This window comes from Dreissena polymorpha, chromosome 5 (assembly GCF_020536995.1).
Source record: "Dreissena polymorpha isolate Duluth1 chromosome 5, UMN_Dpol_1.0, whole genome shotgun sequence".
In the NCBI taxonomy this organism is placed as follows: domain Eukaryota; kingdom Metazoa; phylum Mollusca; class Bivalvia; order Myida; family Dreissenidae; genus Dreissena; species Dreissena polymorpha.
The window spans coordinates 122504962-122528458 of NC_068359.1; the positions used below are offsets into that span (position 1 = coordinate 122504962).

The 23497-nt window shown below is 37.5% G+C and overlaps 2 protein-coding genes across 12 annotated transcripts in view; one reads left to right on the top strand and one right to left on the bottom strand.

The window, feature by feature from the left end:
- LOC127832460 (E3 ubiquitin-protein ligase MIB2-like) overlaps positions 1-5452 on the bottom strand; it is a 78106-nt gene extending 72654 nt beyond the window's left edge. Inside the window, exon 1 of one of the 4 annotated variants that reach the window (XM_052357933.1) lies at positions 5357-5452. The gene's annotated coding sequence lies outside the window, so the exon portion shown is untranslated. Of the gene's footprint in view, positions 1-4956; positions 5149-5356 lie in introns of those variants that run through there. The other 3 variants (XM_052357934.1, XM_052357932.1, XM_052357935.1) reach the window with 3 other exon arrangements.
- Positions 5268-23497, top strand: part of LOC127832462 (segment polarity protein dishevelled homolog DVL-3-like) — a 106076-nt gene continuing 87846 nt past the window's right edge. For 3 of the 8 annotated variants that reach the window (XM_052357940.1, XM_052357941.1, XM_052357942.1), the window contains exons 1-3: positions 6438-6730; positions 8835-8904; positions 10970-11097. In XM_052357940.1, the coding sequence (XP_052213900.1) occupies positions 6561-6730; positions 8835-8904; positions 10970-11097 (368 nt within the window). In that variant the 5' untranslated portion in view covers positions 6438-6560. Of the gene's footprint in view, positions 5927-6434; positions 6731-8834; positions 8905-10969; positions 11098-23497 lie in introns of those variants that run through there. The other 5 variants (XM_052357936.1, XM_052357939.1, XM_052357937.1 and 2 more) reach the window with 4 other exon arrangements.

A 23497-nucleotide genomic window follows, 5' to 3' on the forward strand; every position in this document is an offset into this window, starting at 1 on the left:
TGAAAACTTTGGATTAAATTATCAAAATAAAAACAATGTTGCAAACTGTGATTATATTAATTGGTAAGTATCAGTTTAAAGACGACGTTTTGTTTGTCGTAAATCAACGAGTTTTCTATACAACTACTTCTACAACCACGTGGGGATCAATCTATTTTGGTTTTTTTTTTTTTATTGTATATTATATATTATATATAAATATATATATATATATATATATATAAGTACTTGTAATAAATGTAATTTTATTTGAAAATCAGAAAGTCAAACAAAGTTAAATTGATCGTTATCTCGTTAAACATGGAATTTCTTGGATAAATAAACACAGATGGATCATAAATATATCCCTGAACAGTGTTCTGCCGCGAATCTTTACTGTTGGGGACAGGGACCCTTTAGGGTTAAAAAAAGTGGGGACAAAAAGGAAAAATCTGGGGACACAGAAATATATTTGTAACAGAATTTAATTTTCAGAAACTAATTATCTTTTACTTGCACTCTTAAATTTGCTTGTTTTCTTCTTACAGCCAGTCCACAGGACGTAACATTCTAATTCAACCTTGAACATTTTAAAAACTTTTTATTCCCCCTTTCGAAGAAAAGGGGGCAAATAGTGATCGGACTCTCCGTCTGTCCGTCTTTCCGTCACTTCTATGTCCCTTGAGATATAACCTTCATACTTGGTATGCATGTGTATATGGACAAGGCCTTTCCATACGCACACATTTGTTTACCTCTCTGACCTTTACCTTGAAGTTAGGCTCCGCGTTTAGGTTTCGAAATCTGCGTTTAGGTTTCGAAAAATGCTCATAACTTCTATGCCCCTTAAGATAAAGCCTTCACATTTGGTATATATGCATGTGTATATGGACAAGGCCTTTCCAAACGCACACAAATTTTGATCCCTGTGACCTTGAACTTAGGGTCCCTGTTTAGGTTTCAAAAAATGCTCATAACTTCTATGTCCCTTGAGATATAACCTTCATATTTGGTATGCATGTTAATATGGACAAGGCCTTTCCATACGCACACAAATTTTGACCCCTGTGACCTTGAACTTAGGGTCCGCGTTTAGGTTTCGAAATCTGCGTTTAGGTTTCGAAAAATGCTATAACTTCTATCAAAGCGTTTATAGGGGGCATATGTCATCCTATGGTGACAGCTCTTGTTAAAACTGTCAAACAATAGTCAACATATTTACAAAACTTCGAACAGATTTATGGTCATTGAACTCAGCATTGCGTGTCAAAGTACTTGTTCGATAATAAGAATTACCGATAGTAAAGGCGTTTTTTTTGTGCTTTATGCACAAAGTGCATGTCATTTTGTTGTTGTCAAACAGTGACCAAGACAATTTTCTAAGCCAATTTGCTTGGAACGCATGTTTAGGGGGAGACTTTTTTGTCATTGATAAACGATGTTGGGACTTGGGAAGACTCTGTTGGTGTGTTGTTATTATTATCGTTATATTTTCTAATTTTACTTGCAGGAGGAAAAAAACTAAAATGAATTTTGTTTTCTTCGGCCGGTCACTTTCCGCCATTTGTTGGTTGTTATAATCTCAACTTACCAATGCAATAAAGTGTTATCAAAGTAAATTTACCATTGGCTGCAAAATGACATCACGTCCAATGAAATAATTATTTCTAATTACACATTCACTCAATTACTTTACCGACTTACAAATTGAATCAATTAGTTTTTGTTACTAATTCCTGTGCGCCTGCGGACCCATATACGGAAAACGGGTGGGGACAAATCTTTTATTTTTGTGCCAATGATGCAAGGGCGCATCCACGGCAGAACACTGCTGAATATATCCCTTATGAACACATTAAAACAACTTCTGTGATATGTCAGCTCGCAGAATAATGATATCAATCCAATTTCAATGTCAATGGTTCATGAAAATGTGCAAGATTCTGCAATGGCCAATGTCTAGTATTCCGAATATGAAAATATGCTAATTTATACATCAACTATGTCCGGAATCCTTGGCATGATAGATCTCATGTCTAATCAACCAATCGTGCTACAGCCAACTCAGACTATCTACGGATTCTCCATAAGATTGATTGAATTGTTAAATCAAAACTTTTGGTTTGATAATGATGTTTAGCATGTTTTTTTGGAGCATTTTTCCACAGAAGACACACAACTTGATGTCGATGGCAACATATTTTGCTTTTAAAGGTGCCTTTTCACAGATTTTGGCATTTTTTAACTTATTCATTAAATGCTTTATATCGATAAATGTAAACATTAGATCGTAAAAGCTCCAGTAAAAAATCAAGAATAAAATTAAAACAAGGGACAAAATTGTCACAAAACCAGGTTTTCATTGTGAAAAAAAAATCTGATAAAGGGAGAAAACTCAAACTGAACTTTTGAAATGAGCAAAAAAAATTAACCCCCTTTGTAAGTTTTTTTTTTTTTTTTAAATCTATTTTTAGTTGTGGCGACCTTGACATTGGAGATATTGACGTGATTCTTTCGTGGGACACACCGTCCCATGATGGTGAACAAATGTGCCAAATGATTTTAAAATCTCACAATGAATGACATAGTTATGGCCAGGACAAGCTCATTTATGGCCATTTTTGACCTTTGAACTCAAAGTGTGACCTTGACCTTGGAGATATCGACGTAATTATTTCGCGCGACACACCGTCCAAATGATGGTGAACAAATGTGCCAAATGATTTTAAAATCTGACGATGAACGACATAGTAATGGCTCGGACAAGCTCATTTATGGCCATTTTTGACCTTTGAACTCAAAGTGTGACCTTGACCTTGGAGATATCGACGTAATTATTTCGCGCGACACACCGTCCAATGATGGTGAACAAATGTGCCAAATGATTTTAAAATCTGACAATGAACGACATAGTTATGGCCCGGACAAGCTTATTCCGCCAGCCCGCCAGCCAGCCAGCCCGCCAGCCAGCCAGCCCGCCCGCATTCGCCAATCTAATAACCAGTTTTTTCCTTCGGAAAACCTGGTTAAAAAGGAAAAGAACATTGCCCGGACTAGGTTTCGAACCAGTGACCCCTGGAGTCCTGCCAGAGTCCTGAAGCAGGGGTTCCGCTGTTGATCGCCATTGGCGCCAAATGGCGCTAAAATTTTAAATGTGGCTCCAATTTTTTAAAAGTGGCGAATTTCAAAAAATCGGTAAAATCCTATCCGAAAATGTACTGCGAGTCGAAAGCACGCGACTGAGCATTAGCGGCCAGCGTCTGTCAGTTGTAAATATTGATTTACGACGATGTAAGCGACCTACAGTGCAGAGTGCATTAGAAATCACCGAAGCGTGTAAGTGTTACAAACGGTGTTTTTACTGCTATTGTCAAGTTTTATGGGGGTTATTATCGGATTAACGGCTCCTTTATGATATTGAGCAATAAGTTAAGTAACACGGGGACAAACTGTCACGACGATCAATAATTATAATGATTATTAGGGCCGCTATTTCTTTGTTAAAATCAAAACCATGGGGCTGGCAAAAGCATTTAATTTCTCCACATCAACAAATAAAAACTTGTTTCAACAGGTATTTGTGAGCATTTCTTTTTAATAGATTCATTATTGTAATGTTCTGGGAAGGATATAAATTGATTAAGATAACAACAATTTCTGAATTAAATTTAAAACATTCACTCGATGTACTATATTTCGGATATGTTAAATTCGGACATTTAAAGATAGGGACATTAATGTGTTGGTTTGATGTTTATAGTTTGTAAAAATATGTTTTATGTTATTTCAGGCAACTAGAATGGATTGTGGCAATTATCTGGGCCTTTCTGTCAGGAAAAAGGCGTGAACAACAGTCATTTAATTGAACCTGGAAATCATCCACCACTAACAGAAAACTTGTTAACAACAGAAGCTGATGTATCTCATGTCCAAATGACCAAATATAACTGTTAAACAATTTGAAGTGAGATGCTTTATTTTCTGATTCCCTTTCAAATGATGAACATTGGTGTGATTTTATGTTTAAATAATTAATTTCGAAACATTTATGCAGCATACTGTTTAATACATTGATGTTAACATTATTATATTATTTTGGTTATCTGTGTTGTTTATCAAGTTGAAAAAAATGTTATTTATATACAAATAAAGCTTATTAAGACTTATGAAGGTACTTATTTTTTTTTTAATGAAATAACATACTTTTTAAAGTGATAATATAGTCAATGACGTTAATGTAGTAAGGTTTCTTAAAATGATTGTTCTTATTAAGAAGGTGGAATAACCGACAGTATTCACGCCGGGGAAAAGTGGCGACAACTTTTTTTGGGCCAGTGGAACCCCTGCTGAAGTAAAAACGCTTTAGCCTACTGAGCTATTCCGCCGAGTGCACTTAGTTCATGTATTTTATACCTTATATAAGCAATCTTCGTAGTTTCACAAAATTTAACGACAAAAACAGAACTCTCCAAATTATTCAATCGTTTCGCGTTGCAACGCTTTATAATGTTTAGGTTTTAAAATCGTCAAAAGATGCATATAATGGCTATATTAGACCATGGTAAATGTTCAGTATTACTGTTTCCTCACAAATATCATAACTAAAACGAAAATTTGCGAATCTGAAACAACTTTTTTCAATTTTGTCAATTTACCAAAGCGTGAAAAGATCCCTTTAACGATGAACTCCATTTTATGGACATACTCAATTTCATGGACAAACTTGAGAATGATTTTTTTACATGGGTTTGGGCTTTATCAGAAAGATTTTCAGCTCTACGTTTGTACTCAGTCTCATAAAAGCTCAAAGCATTCAACTTCAAGAAGAACTTTAGTCAGTAAAGAGTTAAGGGAAGGGCATCATAAAATAATCAAATGGAAATGTAACGCAGAATTGTATCCAATTAAAAGATTACAAAGTTAAGGTATTCCGTTACAATACTATAGCTGTCGGAGAAAAAACATAGTAAAAATCACCTTTAAAACGTTCTTCTAAAAATGCTAAGAAGCAAATTCGTTAGTCTTATTAAACAGGAAGTTCATATTTCCAATTTCTGATTCAGCAGCAAATGCACGACGATTTTTTTTTAAGAAATGAAAAAAAAGGTATCGAACACTTCTTAAAAATTTCAAATGATCGGGGAATAAACATTATTATATAAATGTATTATATGAACACTGGAATTTATGAACTTTGCTAGTTATTATTCTACTTAAAAAATGTAAACAAAATATCGACAGCAGTAAATAAATAAAAAAACGTCCTGGCTGTTCTATTTCCCTCCCTATTACATTCCATAATATTAGTTTTTGTACTCAAAGGGTTGAAAAGAATATAGACGTGACAATTCAAGATTTGCCTCAACATAGAACATACAAAATGAATGCAAGATGATGGGAAACAAACTCAGTTTAGGATCTTGCGTTTTATGATGATTCACTTCTCTTAGAGCACCTGCATCATTAGCAGAACATTTAAGCCTATGAAGGAGTAGTGCTAATTATTTCCGATCATAATACCTTTCGTTTTTTAACTATTTGCCGACATATAATTTTTCAATACGAATGTTATGGTTTTAATGATAGAAAATATTGATAAAAGTCACTTTGAAAAGAAATTAATCAGAAATCAAACAAATATACTTGCTTCGGAAATGAAATATTTACTCCTACACGGCAACAAAAAAGTAAATTAGAAAGTATACTGGGTCGCCATTTTGGAATAAGAATACAAGGCCATTGTCATTTTTGGTGAAAACAAACTTCATTCCTCCGGAATGGAGGAGATTAAAGAGACAAAAATCATCTATCATATCGACGATGAAGATACTCCGTATTTAATAAAGCTCAATATTCCTGCAGATCGCGTGACACTGGGAGATTTTAAAAATGCACTCAATAGACCAAATTACAAGTTCTTCTTCAAATCTATGGATGATGACTTTGGGTAAGAAGATGCTTCAATATTGTTTTCATAACGGACACATTCCACGATTAATCGACTGCATGTACGTCTCAGATCATAACGGAGCATGGTATTTCAATTCACTACCAATCGAACATAAATAAGAATAAGAAATTGCCCAAACCAAATTAGTTTAAAGGAAAATCTAGTATTCACTTGGTTGCAGTTTAACTAGTCGAATTATTTTATGCTTATAACTTTTATTCCATTTTGATGCTAATATCCATTAAAGTTGCCATTGTTAGGGTACCAAACTTTTAATGGGTTGGTGATAAACGGCCTGGTTAGCTCACTCTATTTCGCACTTGCCTTGTATGAGAGAGATCCTGGGTTCAGTACCGGAAAGTACCAGACAAGCTGCACATTTTTCACCAACCCGCCACAATGGTGTCTAACATGGGACTTTGGCAATATATTAATGATAGAAAATATTGATAAAAGTCACTTTGAAAAGAAATTAATCAGAAATCAAACAAATATACTTGCTTCGGAAATGAAATATTTACTCCTACACGGCAACAAAAAAGTAAATTAGAAAGTATACTGGGTCGCCATTTTGGAATAAGAATACAAGGCCATTGTCATTTTTGGTGAAAACAAACTTCATTCCTCCGGAATGGAGGAGATTAAAGAGACAAAAATCATCTATCATATCGACGATGAAGATACTCCGTATTTAATAAAGCTCAATATTCCTGCAGATCGCGTGACACTGGGAGATTTTAAAAATGCACTCAATAGACCAAATTACAAGTTCTTCTTCAAATCTATGGATGATGACTTTGGGTAAGAAGATGCTTCAATATTGTTTTCATAACGGACACATTCCACGATTAATCGACTGCATGTACGTCTCAGATCATAACGGAGCATGGTATTTCAATTCACTACCAATCGAACATAAATAAGAATAAGAAATTGCCCAAACCAAATTAGTTTAAAGGAAAATCTAGTATTCACTTGGTTGCAGTTTAACTAGTCGAATTATTTTATGCTTATAACTTTTGTTCCATTTTGATGCTAATATCCATTAAAGTTGCCATTGTTAGGGTACCAAACTTTTAATGGGTTGGTGATAAACGCCCTGGTTAGCTCACTCTATTTCGCACTTGCCTTGTATGAGAGAGATCCTGGGTTCAGTACCGGAAAGTACCAGACAAGCTGCACATTTTTCACCAACCCGCCACAATGGTGTCTAACATGGGACTTTGGCAATATTAGTTTTGCCTGTGTGTTTGTCGCCATCAGTAATTCGCTGTTCTCAGCGACTCGATTTCAAAGACAAATTCCAACTTAGCTGGGGAGAATGTTAAGGTGTTGAACTTAAGCAGGGTTGGTGATTAACTGGTTAACTGTATAAGCGGCTCAGACGGCTCACTTTGGAGAGCACTTGCCTGGTAAGCAGGAGGTCCCAGGTTTGAGTTCAGGACTGGCTGCACAATTGACACCACCCGGCGACCCAATGTTTTTTTGAGACTTTTGTATCTTTAATTGTAAAACTCATTTGAATCAAACTTGTGTTTATACTTGCAGTTACCTTTCATATGTCTGATAGTCTGTAGCTTGTGACAATGTCACTGTCGGGCATCTAATTTTTATTTTAAGGCAACTCAAACATTAAACACTTCATGGAAAAAGAATGATCAAAAGCTATGCATTGCTCATTTATTTTGTTGATATTAATGGGACAATTAATTAATCAGATTGAACGGTACAGATAATTGCAGGGTTCGACACTAAGGCACGTCCGACAGACATTGTCTAGTAAGATCGGTGGTCGGGCTAGTAAAACTGCGGGCTAGCTTGTCCGACTGGTCGTACATAAAAAAAATCTATACTGATTCATATAACTATAACTAACTGCTGTGAAAACCTTTATTTTTAATGTGTAAAATTGCTCTCGTATCCGTTATTTACATTACAACTAGTGTATTTAAATAAACGCGGAGCATCCACATGATTCATCGCTATTTTTAGACGCAAAGGAGAGCTTCCTGCAGAAATTGCTTGTTTCAATTGGTCAAGTTGTCATGAATATTAATGATTTTCTGAAGTGTCGTAAAATTGTAGAGCATGATTTTACGACTTCTATCGAAAATCGGTATTGTCAATGTAAACATTTTTTCGTAGCAGACAAGAGAATGTAATTTAAAGAATGGCTTTGTTCAAGTTCGGATTTTCGTCCGACAAATCAGTTAATAAAAAAGAATCCGACGCTTAAACTGACACGAAACGTAAATATGAAGAAACACGAAAACGTCAATTTTATCCTAAATGGAAAATCGAGTCAGTTCACATGGATTGAATTTGACGGAGAAAAGCAAAAAAAAGTTTTATTTTATTGTTTTACTTTATGCATCAAAAACGATCTGGTGTTCACTGATTATTTACTGATAAATCCTGATTAAACAGTTACATGACACAATTGTGTTCATTTGCTATGTCATTTGTGGTCTAGTAGACATCAGGTTCGGGCTAGTACATTTTAAGAGGAGCTGGTCCGACGGTCTTGCTGTAAAAAAAGTTAATGTCGAACCCTGAATTGAAAGAAAATGAAGCAAGAAAAATGCTGTTAGTTACATTGGAAACCATCATGTGCTTATTGCAAACCATGTATAAATAAGTACAGAAATAAATATAACTGCTTAACAGTTAACTGAATGTCTGATCCTGGCATAATAACAGAGTGCCAACACAGTAACTATGTGTGCAAAACCATCAATGCTAATAGCCAATATATATCTATAGCTAAATATATAGCTTAATAGCTTAATACTTACTTTAGATTAATACCTTATATGCATTTTATTGACTATTATGTTTTAAGCAAAACAGTTTGGGAATAAATCTACACATTTTGATTTTAAAGTTATCCCAAATTCTTTTGCAGTGTTGTCAAAGAAGAAATCATAGATGAAGAGCAGAGGCTACCTTGCTTCAATGGCAGAGTGGTTTCCTGGGTAAGACATTTACTAATAAAAATATTTATTTGAAAGCTTGATTTTTTATGTCCCCCACTATAGTAGTGGGGGACATATTGTTTTTGCCCTGTCTGTTGGTCTGTCTGTTGGTCTGTTTGCGCCAACTTTAACATTTTGCAATAATTTTTGCTATATTAAAGATAGCAACTTCATATTTGGCATGCATGTGTATCTCATGAAGCTGCACATTTTGAGTGGTGAAAGGTCAAGGTCATCCTTCAAGGTCAGAGGTCAAATATATTGGGCCAAAATCGCTCATTTTATGAATACTTTTGCAATATTGAAGATAGCAACTTGATATTTGGCATGCATGTGAATCTCATGGAGCTGCACATTTTGAGTGGTGAAAGGTCAAGGTCATCCTTCAAGGTCAGAGGTCAAATATATGTGGCCCAAATCGCTTATTTTATAAATACTTTTGCAATATTGAAGATAGCAACTTGATATTTGGCATGCATGTGCATCTCATGGAGCTGCACATTTTGAGTGGTGAAAGGTCAAGGTCATCCTTCAAGGTCAGAGGTCAAATATATGTGGCCCAAATCGCTTATTTTATGAATACTTTTTGCAATATTGAAGATAGCAACTTGATATTTGGCATGCATGTGTATCTGATGGAGCTACACATTTTGAGTGGTGAAAGGTCAAGGTCATCCTTCACAAGGTCAAGGTCATCCTTCAAGATCAAACATCATATAGGGGGACATTGTGTTTCACAAACACATCTTGTTTCTCATTTGTTTATGTTCTTGTTTGAAAAAAAATTTTGATGGTAAAAGTTAAACATATTCAGGTTTCTAGAACTTTTTACAATTTCTCATATCTCATACAGAAAATGAACTTCCTATGTCACAATTTTTCACCTTTAATCCTTGTTCTCTAAGAAAATTGACTTTTGTGTTTGGGTTAAACAAACCAGAAAGAGTAAAGGCAGGGGTTTTTCTGCCTATTTTGGGAAAAGGAGTCTGACCAAATTGGGAATTTTTATCGACAAAATTGTCCATTTTGGGAATTTTCGAGTCGATGAAACGGTCAATTTGGGAATTTTATCATGCTTAAATAAGTTAGTGGTTTTACCAAAAAAACATATTTTTATTTGTTATTTTGTCTTCAAAAACAAATACTGGTGACAGGTAAGTAAGTCACACAAGTCACAGCATGATTTTTCTTTGCTTTCTGTCTTTTGCATTTGATGAACTTGAACTTGGAGACTGAACAACAACTTTCTTACTAGGCTCTGAAGAAGAATTATCGACCGAGTCGGACAATGGAACAGCCATGGGTATTTCACTTGCTTGCACTGCTTGTTCGGGGTTACTAGAGGGAGTAGAAGATTCAGCGATTTTCGCAAACATCGACGTTTTCGTCGAACATCCTTTTGCATCTCTTTTTTTTTTTTTTTTTTGCTGTAGTACTTATCGTTATGGGAAGCCATGTTTGAAAATAAGCGTCTATATTTGGACTAGAATGTGTATTGTGCGGCTCTATATACTTGTTATAATGCGGAACAGTTCAAACCTTTTCGCTGTCAATGTTGGCAGATGCATCCGGCAAATACACCTGCGAAAATCTGAGTCGCTAAAGGCTTAATTACGTCGCGGATGAAGGGAAGTCACTCTTTCGATATAAATTATGTTTACTTTTTACGATTTTGAAATTATTTTTTTTTGGAATTGGGAAATATGTAATCAAAATTCGATTGGGAACGGGTCCGTTTGCTTTGGGAATGCCTCCGTTGTCCGGAGGCGCAGACAGTGCAGAAAAACCCCTGAAAGGAAGTAATAAATTGGAAGTTTGATTCCTACTGTGTCCACTAAAAGAAATATGATATTCATTGTAGATCAATTTTCTCATTTTGGATAATGTGTCCAACAAAATTATAATTATAATATTTGTGACATCAAGTAGACCCATTTTATCTTGACAGTTACGAATATTAAGCAATTCAATCGTGCTTTAGTGGCCTTACCAGAATACTAAATGTTCCAACTTAAAGATAATGTACTATGGATTGAATGTCTTGCTTTTCTGTTGTTTTTTACAGCTGGTTGCAGCAGAGAGCAGCAATGCTTCCGACACACAGTCCCAGTGCACGGACATGCAGCCTGGGGACCTACACATGCCCATAGAGCGCGTGGGAGGCATAGGGGACAGTAGGCCTCCATCCTTTCAGTAAGTCAGGCCTATTTCATGCCACCCAAAACAGGTCTTCTAGGTGTTTGTTCTGTCTGTCCTGATTTTGTTTTCTTTCTGTAACATTTTAATGGCTAGGCCTAAGAAAAAAACATGTTTGTTTCAGGTTACTCGACTGACAGTGTCAGTTTACCCCCGACTGCAATTTTTTTTATAATTTTTTTTTTTTTAAACCAACAACACGTTATACATTATATGGCCGCGATTTAGACCGCAAAAGTATTGATTAAAATAATGACATCAAAACAATGTATTACCGGTAATTATGGACCAAATCGGCAGAGTTGCATTCACACACGTTAATCTCTTTTGTCCAAACACCGCAGACAGCAGTCTACACAATAGGTCAGTAGACGATCTATGCGTGTTTTCATAACCCAGGACACATAATCCAATTCCGTCAAGATGTTTTCTTGAATCGGTATACAGTACAATGACTGATTCAATAATTACTCAACTAAAAGATCGTATTGATAAAGATACGGCATGTTGGATTTGAAATTAATTAAGAGGAAATCTCAAATTATTCGAGATATGATTGGGTAAAAAAATACAATATAAATTTTTAACCGAAATCAACAGAATTCAATGTTCTCTGCGCTACAAAGTTTGTATTAAAAAAAAAAAGCACTCGTATACCTTGACCTTGTACATTGCCGCATAATTTTCACGCTCTTTTGTCGGGAAATATACCTGATGACTATATTGAAAGCATTTGTAAACATCGTGTTAACATTAAAAAATCGGAAGTGTGTTTCGGATTGCAAATTATTATTCTCATTTGGGAATTTAACGGAACATTTATACTTTTGTTACATTTGTTATGAATCAGTGTCCGACAAATTTCTTATTTTTCAGGTAGCCCACTGGGCTACCAATAAAAATATTTGGTAGCCCATAAAAATTTTCCTACAAAATGATAAGAGGCAGGTTTTCATCTTTATTTTATTTCTTCATTTACATATACATAATATGTATACATACATATACATAAAACAGCAAGTAGTCTGATGTACACAGTCAATATCGTAAATTAATGTTACAGTACAGGTACCGTGTACTTAAATGTAAATGTTCCAAAGAAAATCATATACTACATGTAGATATTACATGTATGTGCACATGTATGTGTACTTAAATTCGGACAGCACGTTAAGTCGTAAACGTAAATAAAGCGTTTAGATGATCAATACGATTGACTCGTATGGTGTTAATCAATGCAATTGCCCTTTTTAACAACAAATACCGAGTTTCAAGAAATCAAGAGTATTAAATCATTTATTTACTTGTGTGCAGTCAGTATACAATACAATAATTGTTTCAATAGTAAAGGAACTGATACAGCGTAACGGTAACGATACAGCGTGTTTACATGATATTTTATCAAGAGAAAATGTCAATGCCAAATAATTCGCGAGATACCCCGGTACTTTAGTTGAAATTCACAACGAAACTTTTAATGGAAATTAAATGATCTCAATGTTGTACCCGCTACGAAATTTGTATTTACAAATAAATACACCCACGCCAATTTTCGCGCACTTTTTATCAGGACAAAGAAATTCATTTCTTAAATGTAGAATTTTGTAACCTAAAATAGCTGTACACAACGCGTGCAAACCGTGGCACGTTATTTACGCATGTTGCAATACAACGGTCCTGATTGGGAGCTTATTTCATCATATCTTTAAATAGAACCATATGCCGAAATTCATTTGACACTTTAGAAAATTTCAAACGTTTGTGTTTATGACTCTTATCGTCTATATTACCCACCCATAATTTGGTTTTAAAAATATAAATCGGGCATATATGGGATTATTGATTAACAGTCGATTAATCCAATTATTAATTGACAATGCAAACTAATTAGCAGGTGTTAACCGCGTTCACAAAGTTGTCATTATATTCATTTTCGGTTTCGTTACCGTTTTGAAGAATCCGCTATTGTTTTGATTTATTTAATGTTTGACATCCTTGGATATTTAACGACATCAAAAACGTTGTCGCTATTACTCATTGTTGCGGTTAACAAAGAATTCCAAACTGCGAAATGATGTTGCATCATGTGCGCCAACTATCCAACCGGCTCTCATAATATTATTAGCAGACGACAAATGTTGATTTTGATTGGATGATTAAAATACACTGTTACTGTTGAAGACATTACCGCAAGTGATCGGTGACTGATTAGATAATTGATTGCACTTTGTTATCGGATTATAAGCAATACACAGTGTACAAACACATGGTCAGCGTGTTTATTCTACGCATGTCTGTCAATAAACCGGGCTACCGCTCTTATAGATTAATAGTAGCCCGGCGGGCGTCAGCTGGAAAATTTCAGTAGCCCGATGAAAAATTTCGGTAGCCCCCGGGCTCCGGGCAATGGATTTGTCGGACACTGTATGAATTAAATATTGATTTGTTAAAACGCTTTACGTGTCGAAAAAATGTTTTGATAATATTATGCATTAAAAGCACAATTTCCAGGAGGATAACACCCGTTGGCTATCATCAGTCTCTTACGTAACTTGCCATGGTTTTATCGCGGAGAAGTACACTGTTTTGACCAATTAATGTAGTTAATGTCAGGGCTTTCCTTTGACCCGAGCTCCCGGGTTTTGACGCTTGAAAATTACAGAAGACCCCTTTTTGACTCTTGAGAAAATTACGTCATGCGTCACATTTGACCCGGGGGAATATACCGACTTGCGTCAACAAGATCAAAAGTTGTTAAGACTAAGCGATAATTGGCTCGGGGCGGAGTATCTCATTAGTACACGCTAATCGTTAACGCCCGTTTCCAATCATCCAAGCACAAGTCCACCCAGTAGGCGGAGTTTGGTTAATTAAGAAATCTAGTATTGACCAATTAAAACACTGCTGGTTCGATGACGCGTGTATTAACTTTCCATTATTTATCATAGCGTTTGTTATCAGCTGTTTGCGGAAAAGACGTGTATTAAACCCACCTAGTTGCAATAATCCAACTCCCAGCTATTGACCCTCTGAGCTGTACGTATGTACTCATAAAAGCTCAGAGCATTTAAGAAGAACTATAAACTCACCAAAACAGAATGGACTCATCTGCGTCAGTTTTAATAATATTCAATATAAAATAATAACATCCATATCCACAGAACACCGTAAAGCATATTTTGAGATATTTCCAGAGTATGGCAGAATGTATTTCCAAAGCTGAATGCACCCATCACTGTTTTACTTCATGATTGCTCAGTCCAAAGACGCGCGAAAGTTATGCTGGCATATGTACTGTCAACAACGTCAAATTACACGCTTTGCATCAAAGTTGCTAAAAATAACTATAGAACCGATATAACTGACCTTGTGGCAAGTGACAATTTTTGCATGAGCTAATTGATTACAAAATACATGTAGGCGTAATAATTGACCGTTTGAGAAGGCATAGAAAACAGCGTGTTTGTCGCACGTCTTCAGTGAAGATGGCACATGAAATAATTAAAGGGCGTCGGAATTTTTGATGGGATTAAATACGGAGGCACCTTTATCTGCGAGTAGAAATAATTTCCTTTTATAGTTTACCGATTTATATAGGCTATTGTGTTTAGGTACCACCTGAATGTTGTTGTTTTTTTGTGATAGCCAGCAGAATTTTTTTTTCACATTTTGTATTTCATTCTTAATTTAATAGCAACGCGAAACGGTCAAACAAAGTTATTGGAATAAGGGTAATTGTGCAAAGTTGTATTGTGCTTGTGCATTCGGAAAATGTCGCAGAGAAACCTTTTCGAATTCGGAATCGGTAGTAACTCTGAAAGTGTGTGTAAGACGCCAACGACAAAGCGTACTTTAGATCTAAATGACAGTGCTCCTAACACCCCCAAACGTGCAAAAGAAGAACATATGACATATTACTCTGCTGTATACATGAAGTTAATGTTGTATTTAACAGTGCCTTCCCCAGGCCATTTAAGCGCCCCTTGCCGGGGCGCTTGAATTTCGAAATCAGAGTCCCCGGGGCGCTTGAAATTTTCCCATCAGTGTATTCTTCAGTAAAAGAAAGTGGAGATTGTCCAAAAAAATCAAGGTTTCCCTATCAGTGTATCAATATTCCCTGTTTTAAAAGAGCACTCGGTACCTACTTTCACAAGTAATCGCCATAAACACCACATGGGGTAATGGATAATCCACTGATAAGAGAATAGCATGACGCGCGTATCGATTATTCTAACATTACACGGTCATTTAAATGCTGACAAGGATGTATCTGGTAACTTTCCAGTCGTCAAACTGTGGAGTTCATCGTCCAATCGGTTACGCGAATGCTTATGGGGGCGGGGTTAACTATCGACCATTATTTTTGATTGACGTCGGGCATGAAATAAGAGTTTATCGCAGCTTGATTAGCAAATAGTTGTACCATTTGAGTAATATAAAACCGGTAATTAGTACAGTGCACAACATTAAAGACGGTTTCGGGCATCATCATCACACCTTTTTACTGTAAACAAGTGTTACCTATGACTCATAATTAATACGCGAAATTAATTGCAAGTGGTAAACAATTAATTATTATAGCGGTTACAATTATGTGATAACAATTTATTTAATTCCAGAACATGTATATTTCAACATGTCCATTTATAGAACTGATTCCAGGGGGTTTTTTTAGAAAAAGGGGAAGACGCTGGACGCTGGGTAAAAGGGGAAAATCGAGCGCGAAAGAGACATATTTGGGGAAAAAAATAAAAACTGTTCATTTGAATGTCTATAACTCATCTACAGACTTCAGTTTTTTTTTAGAAAGAGAGGCATGTCTCTGACCTTTTTGTTCTTAAACACATGAACAAGTGTGATATTAGAGTCAAAGTCCTAAATAAAGTTGCAGGTGTAGATCTAATAATGGGAAATGTTTTCAACTGGGGCCGGGGAACGATGTCAATATTATGATTTAAATTTCATGATGAATGGGTTGACGATCTAGATCTGCTACAGTATTGGAAGGGAAAGGTGCGGCAGCTGCCGATTGTCTACTTTCACTTTCAAATAATCCGACAGTATTAATCAATGTTGATTACATGTACCTCCGAATCCTGCTGGGTTTCAACGGTTTTGATGATTCATTCTTAAAAAATGCGTCAACGCAATTAATATTTTCTGAGTCCGAACGTTTTATTTTGTTCGTGTATGAACGCCAATTGTGAGACTTTTTTCTGTTTTAACGTTTATATTTTGGCTTTCACATAACCCGGATGAAAATTCGACTGGTTTCCGGTAATTAATTTACGAAACACCCTTCTCGCGCAAGACCGGAATCCAGTAAAATAGTCACATTATTAATACGATAAGTTGCCCGGTTTCCATGAGGTAATTTAAGAGCTATATATAGAATCACTGAGATTCCCAGATTTGAGTGTTCGTCGGCAGAGAGAGAGCGAGATCGTTGTACATGGTACAAATTGCATAAGTGTAGACTTCCCAAAAGAAAAAAATATTTCTTTGAGGGTAAAATATTATATTTTGGTGAATTTTTTTTTTTTTTTCGAGGGGAAATGGTATTTTTAGGGGAAAAATTCTGGTAGGGGAAGACGCCGAATATCGGCGTCACTTTCTTAGTAAAAAAAACCCCTGGATTCACCTCGTTTTTTTTGACATTTATTCGACACGTAATGCGCTTTAACAAATTTTCGTTGAATTAATTACGCACACTTGTAAATGTTTCGTCCGATAATCGATAGTTAGAAGACTGATGATGGCAACCGGCCGTGATCCTCGTGGACAACGTGAATTTCATGCATAATTCCGTCAAAACATTTATTCGACTCGTAAAGTGTGTAAACAAATTATCGTTGAATTTATTACGAAACGGTTAATATTTGTTGAAATCTCAAATGGGAATAATTAAATTTGTAATCCGAAACCCATTACCGTAAGTCGATGTTAACGCGTTTTTAATCCGAAACACATACCGAATGTAAATGTTACAGCAACGTTAAATATTTTTGCTTCAAATAAGCAGTGCAAATTTATTTTGTGTCGAATCTTTTTCTCATTTAAAAAGAGCGCGAAAATTATGCAGCATGTACAACGTCGCGTCTATTGCATACAAATGACGTGTATTGAGCGTTTTAACAAGCACACAACAGGTCAGGGGATTGACGCATATTCAGAGGCAATATTTCATAAAATCTATAAATAGTCACTTAAAAAATGGCAAGGTTTGTGTTAAAGAAATAACTGAAAGCTTTTATCGTAAATATTTACCAGAAAGAGATTGATAAAAACGGAATAAACGGGATTATCGGGTAATAAATAGAAACTTGAAAAATAGTAAGTATACAGTAATAGAGTCGGGTTGAAACGGATGTATTGGGGAATCGTTCGAGTCGGGATTTTACTATTTGTGCGGAAAAGTTTTAAAACAATTAAACAATAAAAAAAAATTTTTTTAAATGACTGGGGGATTTTTTTGAAGAGTCATAGTGCACCAAATGACGTCTTTTGACGCTGTTTTTCTTTGAGTTATAACGCACCACAGAACGTGAATTGACACGTTAAATTAAAAAAAAATCTACGTCGGGAGGGGACACCCCTCCAGAACCCACCCCCGGGGCGCCTGAACAAATTCCTGGGGAAGGCACTGTATTAGAATACATGTTTTGTATATATTAATCATTGAAATATTGTGTTTAAATGCATAGTGTTGTAGTGACAGTAAAAGGTAAGAAATAAATGTTAACATACATGTATCTTTTAATTTGTTGCTTTTTATATATTATATCTCAGTAATTTGCTTAAATTGCAAAAAATCATTGACTCTCCTGCGTTATTATTAGGACTCTCAGAAGTTTGATTTTGACTCTTGAAAATATGGTCCCAAGAGTCCTTGACTCTTGAGATTTGAGGTCTAAGGAAAGCCCTGAATGTGGTAGATAAAACAAAGCCATAAAACTGCAATAAACCCCTGAAATTATCGACTGATAGTGACATGGGGTTATTGACGCATATCTGATTGACACTGTCCCCATCTAGGGGTGGTCCGTTAAACACATATTGTGTAAACCATTACAGGTAATATGATGAGTTTTATAGTGATTAGAGAATTAAAAAAATGGTTCGACCGAAAGTTACAAAGTTTAATCGGTCTTCTTCATCTGATTGATTTCCGTGTAAAAATGAAAAAAGCAATCAAATTACCGGTAATGGTTGTCACTCGCGCATTATTGCAATTCTGAATTTTAAATTCTGTTTTTCTTGGTTTTTATTTTTTGTCCATAAATAAGACGCTTTGCAAAATAAGTATCAGATCCTACAAAAAAATAAAATAATACTTTCCCGACCTACCGACCCTCATTTTTTTTGAGCCTGTAACCTGAAACACACATGTTATTTTTTTAGGCCCTATGAGGATTTTAATATTATTCTGGATTATATTTCTACGACGAGACAATGTGTAATGATCATCACCCATTCTTGTCAGTCGATGGGTGGAAATCTTGATTTTGTGTACCTGCTCTGTATGTTTTATTGCCTTTTAGGATTTTAATGTTACTTTTGCTTGTTCTTCCCCTTGACGAGACATATAACCCCCATGGGCCTCTTTGAAAGGTCATAATTCAGTGTCATTCATTCAATTCATTCAATCCTCTGCGCCGTCTGGTGCTTGAGGCGACGGCAAGGGAGCGCCGCTTTTGTCGGTCAGCTGCTGTTGCGGGTGCTGTCTGCAGAGTGAGGTCTCTGTTCTTGAGCTCTCGCTCCACGGTTCGGCGCCACATCTCTTTCGGTCGTCCACGATTTCTTTTCCCCTGTGGAGTCCATCTCAGTGCCACTCTGGGTAGCGAGTCGGGTGCCATTCTGCAGACATGGCCTAGCTATCTCCATCTTCTCAAAGTGATGGTCTTTGCAATGCTGTTTGCGCCAGCTTTTTTACGCAGTTCCATGTTCGTGATCATGTTTGGCCTGAAGACTTTCATGATCGTCGTAGGCACTTGTTCTGGAAGACTTCCAGTTTTGGCTCGATGGTAGCAGTGGTCTTCCAGCACTCAGACCCATATAGAAGGACGCTCAGCACGATGCTCTTGAAGATGCGGAGCTTGGTGTGCATGCTAAGACTAGTGGTCCTCCAGATCGGCTTCAGCATTGCGAAGGCTTGGTTGGCTTTGCTGATTCTCGTGTTGATCTACCTTGCACAGTCTCCATCTGTGGTGACCTTGCTGCCCAGGTAAATGAACTCGTCCACATCTTGCAGAGGCTCGTCATTGATAGTGATTGGGTTGCCCACTCTGGTGTTCTTCCTCATGACCTGAGTCTTCCCAGTGTTGACCCTGAGACCTATGGTGCTTGCTGACAGTGCCAACTGTTGTATCATCTGCTGGATGTCCTGGTTCCTGCTAGCAAGTAGCCCGATATCGTCAGCGTAGTCCAGGTCATCTAGCAGCGAGGTCAGCGTCCACTGTTTTCCTTGCCTCCTTCCCTCTGTGGTGCGTCGCATGATCCAGTAAATTGCCATTGAAAAGAGGAGCGGTGAGAGGATACATCCTTGCTTCACCCCAGTTTCCACCTTGAATGATTCAGTGAGCTGGTTGTTGTGGACGACTCTGCACTCAAAGTTTTCGTACAGGGACCTGATGACGTTGACAAGTTTCTGAGGGATGCCATAATGTCGCAGAATCTTCCAGAGGGAGGCTCTGTTTTGGCTGTCGAAGGCCTTCTCAAAGTCCACAAAAACCACGAAGAGGGATCCATTCCATTCATGGGACTGCTCAAGGATCTGCCTTAGGACAATGATGTGGTTGTGGAGGACTTGCCTTTCCTGAAGCCAGCTTGTTCCTGGCGAAGGATACTGTCCACTTCTGTTGTGATGTGTTGGAGGATTATGCGGCTGAAGATCTTACTGGTGAGAGATAGTAAAGTGATGCCTCGACAGTTGTTACAGTTCCCCAGGTCTCATTCTTGGGCAGTTTGACAATGGTGTTGGTCTTCCATTCGCTTGGCGATTCTTCACTGTCCCAAATCTTATGAAGAATCTGGCAAAGAAGCTGCGGCGTCACTGTGTCTTCTGCTTTCAGCATCTCAGGGCACACTCCATCGTCGCCAGGCAACTTCCCATTCTTCAGCTTACGGATGGCTTCGTTGACTTCCGTTACAGTGATGTTGCCGTGGTTGATGTCAAGGTCCTCTTCAGCTTCAGGAATGTCGGCTAGGGTTGGTGGGTCTGGGCGGTTTAGGATGGACTCAAAGTATTGCTTCCATCTCTTCAGCTTCTCCTCTTCCACATTGACATGAGCTCTTCAGCTCTCACAGGAAGGTCATGGTGCTGGCTGTAGTCGCCCTTCAGCTTCCTGGTGTTCTGGTACACTGTCTTCATGTCATTGTGCTCGGCTGCTGTCTCCGCCTCCTCTGCCAGCCTCTCTATGTACCTCCTCTTTTCTCTTCTGGCTGATGTCTTCACCATCTTGTCTTTCTTACTATATTCCTTTAAAATTCTTTCCCTTAAGTCTTAGGGATTTGGTGTGCAACAGTTTCTTTTTGATCTGTCTTCTTTCTTCTATATGAGACCACGTTTCTTCTGAGATCCATTCTGTCTTCTTGTTCTTTCTGAAGCCCAGAACTTCCTCTCCTGTCTCTTTCATTACTCTGTTGAAGCCTTCGATGGTCAGTGCTGCCTCATCTTCCAAAATGCTAAATCTATTCCTGAGGGTTAACCTAAACTCTTCTTTCACTTTTGGGTCTTTCAACTTGACGACATCATAGTGTTGGTTCTTGATGTCACCCGTCTTGGCTTTCCTGAGCTTCAAAGTCACCTTGGCTACCAGAAGACTATGGTCACTGCCGATGTCTGCATGTCGCATCACACGCACGTCCTGCAGAGAGTGCCTCCACCGACTGTTGACGATGATGTGGTCGATCTGGTTCTGGGTCCTGCCGTCTGGTGATGTCCATGTTAGTTTGTGGATCTCCTTGTGCGCGAACAGGGTGCCTCCTATAACCAAGTTGTTCTGTTGACAGAAGTTGACTAGTCTCTCCTCGTTGTCGGTGATCACACCCACTCCATGTCGTCCCATGGTCCTTTCTCTGTCTTTGTTGTCGCAACCTTAGCATTGAAGTCGCCGAGCAACATCAGCACGTTGTGTTGGGGGATGTCTTCTAAAACACTTTGAAGGGCGTCATAGACTGCATCCTTGTCCTCTTCTTCCGCATCCTCTATTGGTGCGTAGCCCACAACAACAGACAGCTTGGCGTACTTCGAGTTCATCCTGACGTACAGCAGGCGCTCGTTTACAGGTTTCCACTGTAGCACGGTGTTGGCCTTGCTCTTGCTGATGGTGAAGGCAACTCCTTCCCGGTGGTCGTTGTCAGTTCTTCCTGACCAGATGATGACTTCTCCGGAACTCACTTTTTGCTCGCCAGAGCCAGTTCATCTTGCTTCTGTTACTCCCATAAGGGTCAGGTTGTATCGGTTCAGCTCACTCACCACTTGTGCTACCTTTCCAGTCTGGTAGAGTGTTCGCATGTTCCAACATCCAACTCTGATCCATCGCTCTGGCGTCAAGAGTTCCGCTATTGGGGTGGGGACGTCCTTAGGGCTTTGATCCCCATCCTTCATTAGTCCAGTTGCCTGGTCTGCTTCACTCCCGGCGCTGTTTGTTGCTTGTTCCCTTGTTGTTGTTTCCGTAGCAAGCATTTTTCATAGGGTGGGGTTGCTAGCCCCACGCCCAACCCTCCTCCTTTTTCAGCGCAGGCTTGGGACCGTCCTTGGTGGAGTTAAATTCAGTGTCAAAGGTCATATAATTTTGATTCCACTTTGTTACTTTTTTATGCCAAGACAAGTTTTACCTTGGATTATTTTCCTTTTAACAAGATTACATGTGTATGTTATTTTCCTATTTACCAAATGATGCAAAAAATATGCATATAAGTACCTTCCCCTCTGCGAAAGGTTCATGTTAAGTCATTTAATTCTTTTTAGCTCATCTATTTTTTGAAAAAATGAGCTATTGTCATCACCTTGGCGTCGGCGTCTGGTTAAGTTTTGCGTTTAGGTCCACTTTTCTCAGAAAGTACATGTATCAATGCTATTGCATTCAAACTTGGTACACTTACTAACTATCATGAGGGGACTGGGCAGGCAAAGTTAGATAACTCTGACATGCATTTTGACAGAATTATGTGCCCTTTTTATACTTAGAAAATTGAAAATTTTGGTAAAGTTTTGTGTTTAGGTCCATTTTTAGCTCACCTGAGCGATAGCTCGGGGTGAGCTATTGTGATCACTTACCGTCCGGCGTCCGTCCGTCCGTCCATCTGTCTGTCTGTCTGTCTGTCTGTCTGTCTGTCTGTCTGTCTGTCTGTAAACAATTTGTAAACATCTTCTTCTACTAAACCATTGAGCCAATTTCAACTAAATTTCATGTGGAGCATCCCTAGGTCATGGGACAAAAGAATTGTTAAAAAAAATTGTATCACATAACCAAGATGGCCGCCATGACCATATATGGTAAAAACCTTAACAAATCTTCTTGTCAGAAACCGCTCATCAGATTTTCAAAAAATTTCACAGGGATGACCTTTGAAGGCTCCCCTGAAAAAGTTGTTCAAAGAAATTTGATTTGTCAAAAAACATGGCCGCAGGAGCTCGTTGAACTTTGCATGTTTATTCGTTTTTGCCTATTTTGTGAAAACTTTAAAAAATCTTCCACATTTTTTGTCCGATCCTTTCCAAATTTGCACAGTGTCTTTATATCAATGAGGACACGAACCCTACAAAAAATGAGCATTATTGGTCCATGAAGTACAGAATTACCTCCCCTTGAATTGAGAAAATGGTGTTTATGCAATAAAGTCCAAATTTTTCATCCAATTCTTTCCAAACTTGCACAGTGTCTTCATATCAATGAAAACTCGAGCCCTGTCGAAAATGAGCAACATCGGACCATTAAGTCCAGAATTATCTCCTTGAGATGGCAGATTTAGAAATAATTATAGTGTACTCTTTTTTCCAATTAATAGTGCTATTAGAGGATTTGCTGGCTACAGGCCAGGTTTCTCTGACACGATTCTCTTCTGATGGCTTTGCTGCAGACCACATAAACCCTTAACCCAGAACAGTTAATTCTTTCTGCAAATGTTTGTGACTGTGGAAATCATTGAAATAATAGAAGAAATTGCTGAAATTAGCATTTTCTCCTTTCATCACAATGCTTCCTACCCTATTAAATCAATTTCTTCTTATTCCATTATAATTTAATTTGTCGTCTGCAACCTCTTTCAATTTGGAAAAGGGTTAACTACCAGAAATCAATTAATGCTGTAGTTTTGTTGATGAGAAATTATTTTTCCTTTAAAATGGGAGGTGATTATTGCTTAGGAAATTGCTCTGGTAGGGTTGAATCAT